General features: G+C 45.3%; 1 protein-coding gene across 1 annotated transcript in view; it reads right to left on the bottom strand.

Moving 5' to 3' along the window:
* Positions 1-479: 479 nt before the first annotated feature.
* Positions 480-6429, bottom strand: part of c7a (complement component 7a) — a 6437-nt gene continuing 487 nt past the window's right edge. Inside the window, exons 3-17 of the mRNA XM_029638394.2 lie at positions 6233-6374; positions 5937-6084; positions 5653-5791; positions 5365-5508; positions 4836-5079; positions 4377-4496; positions 3927-4093; positions 3456-3684; positions 3064-3238; positions 2716-2803; positions 2292-2424; positions 1851-2039; positions 1589-1691; positions 1135-1319; positions 480-878 (exon numbers count right to left, since the gene is read on the bottom strand). Of these exons, the coding sequence (XP_029494254.1) occupies positions 694-878; positions 1135-1319; positions 1589-1691; positions 1851-2039; positions 2292-2424; positions 2716-2803; positions 3064-3238; positions 3456-3684; positions 3927-4093; positions 4377-4496; positions 4836-5079; positions 5365-5508; positions 5653-5791; positions 5937-6084; positions 6233-6374 (2391 nt within the window). The 3' untranslated portion in view covers positions 480-693. The remainder of the gene's footprint in view (positions 879-1134; positions 1320-1588; positions 1692-1850; positions 2040-2291; positions 2425-2715; positions 2804-3063; positions 3239-3455; positions 3685-3926; positions 4094-4376; positions 4497-4835; positions 5080-5364; positions 5509-5652; positions 5792-5936; positions 6085-6232; positions 6375-6429) is intronic.

Below are 6429 nucleotides of genomic sequence, written 5' to 3'. Positions count from 1 at the left end.
CACACACACACACACACACACACACACACACACACACACACACACACACACACACACACACACACACACACACACACACACACACACACACACACACACACACACACACACACACACACACACATATGCCTGGCCTGTCTTTCACAGAGCTAACAGGCAGCTAGTCAAGAACAGGGATGGAGTGTCAGTCACAGTGGAATTCTTGGCAGATTAAGGGGTGTCTGGGTAATTTGGAACAGAACAACACGTACAGAACATCCAATACTAAACCAACAGCATGTAGAGAGATGTGGGCAGAATGTGGTGCTATTCTATGATGTAATGATATGTTTACCTAAGATACATTTCTGCCTGCTGTGACTTATCTTTTGAATGGTTCAAGCAAACTGTTTATTTATTGTATGGAACTCTAAATTGGATAAGGCAAGAAATAAAAAATCTGACACATGGGTCGAGTAGAATGAGCTCTTACTCTACTGTTGTGACTTGTTTTTGTTTATTGGCACAAAAATAAGCATTATCAATCCATTCAAAAAGCATACAAAAAGAACAAGTCTAATAGGTGGTTAATATACTTCAATGGCTTTAATGTCTTCAAAGCAATGCTTTTGAAGAGTGATGTAAAAAACAGAGATAGGGTAAAACAACTGTCATTATCACAGACATGGTGAGTCGGAGGAGAGGACACGATTCTTAAGCGCTACAAGGTAGTATGCTGACAACTGACACCTTTTCTCCTTTACACCTCCTCAGTCCTGCCTCACACTCGCTCAGTGTCTGGGTGGTACTGTTAGCATCATTCCCCATACGGACACAGACACTCAACCCTGGATCTGAGCACTCAGCCCAGTCCTTACAGCGGCACTGGTTTGTTTGTCCTGTTAGAAGGAGACAAGGACAATGGCCTTGAGAACTGGTGCAGTCTGCACACATACATGGGACACACACACACACACACACACACACACACACACACACACACACACACACACACACACACACACACACACACACACACACACACACACACACACACACAGTGCAAGAGCATAGAAATTCATATTACAGCCTTTACTTGTGTGTGTAACAAAAATGTTGAATACAATTTAAATTCAAGTTAAACCGGAGTCGTACCGTCACAAGTCTCCCATAACTGGCAGTCGGTGCAGGGTGAAGTTGTGTTGGTTGGCCACTCGCAGGCGCTGTCCTCTGCCAGGTTGTAGCTCCTTCCCAGACAATTTAAGGTGTGCATCTTGCACACGCTCAGTCTATTTGTCCGACCATTCTCAAGATTGTTGGCACACACCTGTAGAGAAGACCTGAACAAAAGAGCAACAAAGTTAGCTTGGGGTGAAACCCTGAAACTGCTGGTGTGGGGTCAGTTTTGTGTTTCCTCTCCTAATGGTCAAGATTTTAGATCTGTGCCTATGGTGAAATGTGAGAAAGCATAGAGAATATTTAGAGTATGCAGAATATGCAGTCAAAAGGAGCCACTTCTCACATTTATTAAAGGGAGCTTACTTCCTCTATATCTGCAAGTAGTTAGAGTAGTTAAAGTTGCATATAGACAAAGGTTGGTAAAACATACGTGCACTCATAAGGCATTTTGCAGATACATTTGTCTTTGGCAAGTTTCTCCCATGGTTTGCATTGCCCTGCTGGGCCGTCAAGGTGATCAAGCGTTTTCGGTGCTGGATTCATAAAGGACAACAAAGACATGTTATTTCATTTGGATTAGACGAGGGTAGAGAATACCAACATTCAGGTAAACTGACAAATAGTAACACATTTCTACATAGGTTGATATCTGGGTAGGAGTTCAAAGTTGAAACAATTATGCATCAACCTACCTTGGCTACATGTGATGGTGTTGGGGTTCGGTGACCAGTGCAGACTGGAGTCACAGATGATCTCTTTGTCTCCCACTATGTGTCTCCCCTCAGGGCAGGACAGTGGGATACGTTCCCCTATGTCATAGGTGGGCTGCCAGGGAGAGCCTGTGACATCATTTAGAAGGGACGGAGCATGGCACCTGGAGCCTGAAAGAAGGTGAGGGAAGTTATCATAATGATGTGTGTGTTTGGTTTTGTGTGTACGTGTGCGTGTGCGTGTGTTCCAGGGAAGGATTCCTGTGTGTGTGTGCGTGCAATAACAACAACAACACAATAACGAAAGCGCCTGGGGAAACCAGTGGCGCTTTCCCCCCCCCAATGCGGATTCCAGCTTCAATCTCTTGACAAATCAAAATGGCGCAAATGCAGAGGGGCTGTTGTCACTGAAGCACTACTTACTCTTGCACTCTTTGGAAGGTGTGCTCCATGTCAGAGCAACAGTGCACTCTGCGATCCGTATTCCAATCAGATGGTAGCCCTCTATGCAGGTGTATTCAATCTTACTGCCCACCAGATACACATCTTTTGGATCCTGAGTTTAACAGTACAGATTATGGTCAAACACAGTCCAACCTATTCAGATGACGATATCTACAAACGGAGGAACGGCGTTATAATAAGGAGGTTGAAACGGCTACAAAACAGCAGGATGATGTTCAGGCTTTTGGAGCCAGCCTTGCGCAACGACATTGGGATTAGTTGAATCCCTGAATCAGTTGTGTTAGTGCAAGGTTAGAGCAAAAGCCTGCATGCCCTGTATCTCTCCAGCAGCGGGACTGAAGGAAACAGACAGTTTAGTGGTTATCTGTCCATCAATTCCTACCAGGACATAGCCATTAGGGAGAGGAGGTGGGCTCCTGCAAGTCTCCTTAGGTGGGACGGTCAGGTCAAAGCACTGAGGCTCCATGGTCCTGGAATTAATCACAAACAAACAGGCATTCAGCAAGGTCAGTAACAGTGGGATAATATTTTTTCACTTGTACCTTTATTTAACTCGGCAAGTCAGTTAAGAACACAGTGGGTTAACTGCCTTGTTCAGGAGCAAAACGACAGTTTTTCCTTGTCATCTGTCTTTGTTATCGTTAAGTATGCCTTGTCATTTATTTGCTGTGTAGTGTTCATGTATAAAGTCGAATCACTAAGTAAGTAGAGAAGCAGCAGTAGTTCTGACTGGAGGTATTGCAGGTCTTGGTCGTCATCGCAGCCTGTCGTCTCCCTGACCTCTCCGTTGCAGTGATGGCCGCCTCTCTGAGGGGCGGGGTTACTGCATGCACGTGTTCGTGACCTCTGACCTCCAGAGCAAGAAGTCCAGCCAGACCAGCAAGACCAGCTGCCATGTATCACCCCTTAGGGAGGGAGGGGGACAGAGAGAGTGATGGAATGTAGAGTTGGGGTGAAAGAAGGACACAGAGTGAAAGGGAAAGGAAGGGCGGAGAGAGAGGAGATATGGGTCCATATGTAATCTGGATGTGAATGTAGAGAATGCCTGCAAAGCGCCCAAGGAAATGAATACACAAATGCCATCATCTGGAGTATCCACACGACGTGTCAAATATCACCTACCCTCCTGCCCCTCCACCTCCTTCCCCTTCTCACAGGCCAGTCCGTCTGTCCCAGGTTTACAGATGCAGCTACACTTATCCCCAGCCATCACCACTAGGCCGTTGTTCCTGCATGGCTGGCAGCGGCATGGGTGCCTCTCATTCAGGTACTGCTCTATGGCACGCTTCAGGTGGAGCCTCTTCATCCCAGCACACTGCACCTCCTTCACCAGCTCATACAGAGGCCTCATCTGGAACCATTCACACCAAACACAGGGAGGAACCAATATAGCAAGCCTTTTCCCAAGACAAAAGGATGAACTATTGTTTCAAAAGCTGTAACGTGACTCTGTAGTCCTTTTTAAATGTATCATTTCATTACTTAACCTGTTTTGCTCTACCTTGTGTAATTCACGGCTTTGCCCTCAACCAATGACGCCGGCTCAGATATCGTTTTCATCCACCAATAATCTTTCTCCTGTACCTCTCTCACCTTTCGTTTGATGACTGCAGGGAAGGTCCGCACAGACTCCGCCCAGTTCTTGTACATATCCCAGTTTCTACCTGGAGCTCTGAGGTCCAGAGCCTTGAGGGCTGCAATGTGTGCAGTGGCCCCTCCCTCCACATCCACCTTCTTTACCGTGTCAGACCTACTGATGGCTATTAAAGCAATAAAGGCATCAGTGATTAGAGTGGTCAGGATTTCGTGGCGGAAGCTTGTACAGTTACATTACATGATGAGCGACCACAAGGGCTTTTGTATGGTGAATATATATAGTATATTGACTGTAAATATCAATAAATACTGTTGATTCATTTGATTCCATTGAGTCTTGAGCCTTCAGAATTACAGTAAGAGACCACTTGATAGCCATTGTAAAATTTCACACATCTTACATCGTCAATTATTTTGGTTTTTACATTGTTGCTTAAATTAACTTACATGGGGGGTTGGGTAGTGTATAATTATTTTCATTCTCTCTACATTTCTCGGTTGTCCATGAAATGAACAGAATCCGGTGTTTGGTCTTGGTACACTCATTATACTCCCACTTGACCTTGGCTGCAGAAGCAGAAGGGAGAACGGCAACAACAACAAAATCAGCACTTGCCAAGGAAAAGTTGGAACCAAACTATACTATATAATAGGACATCCAATTCAGCTCTGACGGCTTGATTGAACCGTTATGATTTACTTTGTTCAAAGTCTTCTTCACCATCTGTTGCGAGCCTCATCTTCCAACCACTTGGGCCATTGGACCAAGCCGTGTAAACCAACAGAGTTGATGTGTTCAAGCTATTGCACTGTTACTCCCACTACTGTTGTCACAAGAATGATATGCCTGCAGTGTCAACATTAGGGCAGCCTCAGTCTCAGCTGGAGTTGCCTCAATTGTCTCACCCATCTGTGTGGCTGTTTCCTGGTCGATGCTGAGTAAGGCGTGGAAGTATCCACCCAGGGTCCCCTCAGACAGGTAGTGGGTTCCAAACCTCTCCACCACCATCCTATAGGTAGCGTAGTCGTACACAGTGGGGAGCGTGGCCAGAACCTTCCAGAACTCCTCAGACAGAGAGAGGTATCCTGGGGCGTGGTTCTGGAACTGAGCCACCTCCACGTTGTTCTTTACCACCAACAGGTGGTTGTTCTACAGAGCAAAAACAAACCGAAATAGATCATCTCACAATACCTTTATCACAGTTTTGGAAAATATTTGTTTTAAGTAGATTAAATAATGAGTCAATAATTCTAAACTCTGGAAGACAATGAATGAAAACAATGATAACAATGGATATCAGGTACAGTCCTCCTCACACATGAACTGCTATTGCAAAGGTCAGGGGTCTGTTGAAAGGCATCTCTTAAGCTCAGCATATCTCCTAATTAAAACGAAGATTTATAGAAGACATTTCATCATACAGCTCCAACAGACCCTGTTTTTTTCCTCCGTCTTATGTAAGTCATAGTTGTTGAATCCTGTGGTTGTACCCGTCGTTGTCTCTCTCTTGACTACGTCCTTGGCGTAGGACCAGGAGCTGGTGTAGAATTCATCACTGAAATCATTCTGAACTTTGACCTGTACAGATAGGAATCATAGACAGATGTAGGATCTTAATTTGATCACCCTGTTGCAATTTATATTCTTACATATATTCAGTCCTATGTGCTCTCTTTACAAATGTTTATTTTCACAAGTATGTTAACTGTGGGACTTTTTTACCTCAAAGTTGTACCTCAGAGTGCTCTGGGGCAGCCTGTAGAGGACCTTGTTGTCCCCACTGAAGACAGTCCTGCACTGGCCTCCATAGCTCTTAGTGTTGATCACACTTCCTCTCTGTTTTCCTGTCACTGCATCAAACCTGGAAATTCAAGGAGAAGGCACCGCACATCACCACAGATGCCCAGGATTGTGTGTGTGTGTGAGAGAATGCGCGAGAGAAAGAGAGCGAGCGAGAGTGAGAGCGGGGGAGGGGATGAAGGAGAGAATGATACCCCAGCTCTCACCCCAGTCCTAGTTGCTCAACATTGGGTGGTGGTTTGTCATTGTTACAAACAGGGAATGTCTTGTCTGGGCCACACTTCAGTTCATCCTGGTTGTCTTCCTCACAGTCCTGATCTCCATTACACACCATAGACTGGCTGATACACTTCCCTGTAGCACCCAGGAAACACACACACGCACGCATGTTAATATTTCATGTTCTGTGCTCAACATTTTTCTTACTGACTCTATTTTACATTCTGTTGTAAAACTTACTGAGGATTTGAAATGCATTGTTAATAAAGTTTGATTGAATTACCTGAGCGGCAGCGGAACCTCCCTCCACAGCCTTCCTTCAGGGGGCAACCTCGAGCAGTCTCACAGGGCTGGGTCTGAGTGGACCCTCCACTGCATGGGCTCCCCCCAAACTGGACATATACCACCATGGCACGAGTCCTAGACTAAAACACATCGATATACCCCAACATTGGTCTAATTTCAATAAAGGGGAATACA

This window comes from Oncorhynchus nerka, linkage group LG27 (genome assembly GCF_034236695.1).
Source record: "Oncorhynchus nerka isolate Pitt River linkage group LG27, Oner_Uvic_2.0, whole genome shotgun sequence".
Classification (NCBI taxonomy): Eukaryota; Metazoa; Chordata; class Actinopteri; order Salmoniformes; family Salmonidae; genus Oncorhynchus; species Oncorhynchus nerka.
Note: the sequence above shows the minus strand (reverse complement) of the source record. Positions and strands in the feature narration are given on the sequence as shown.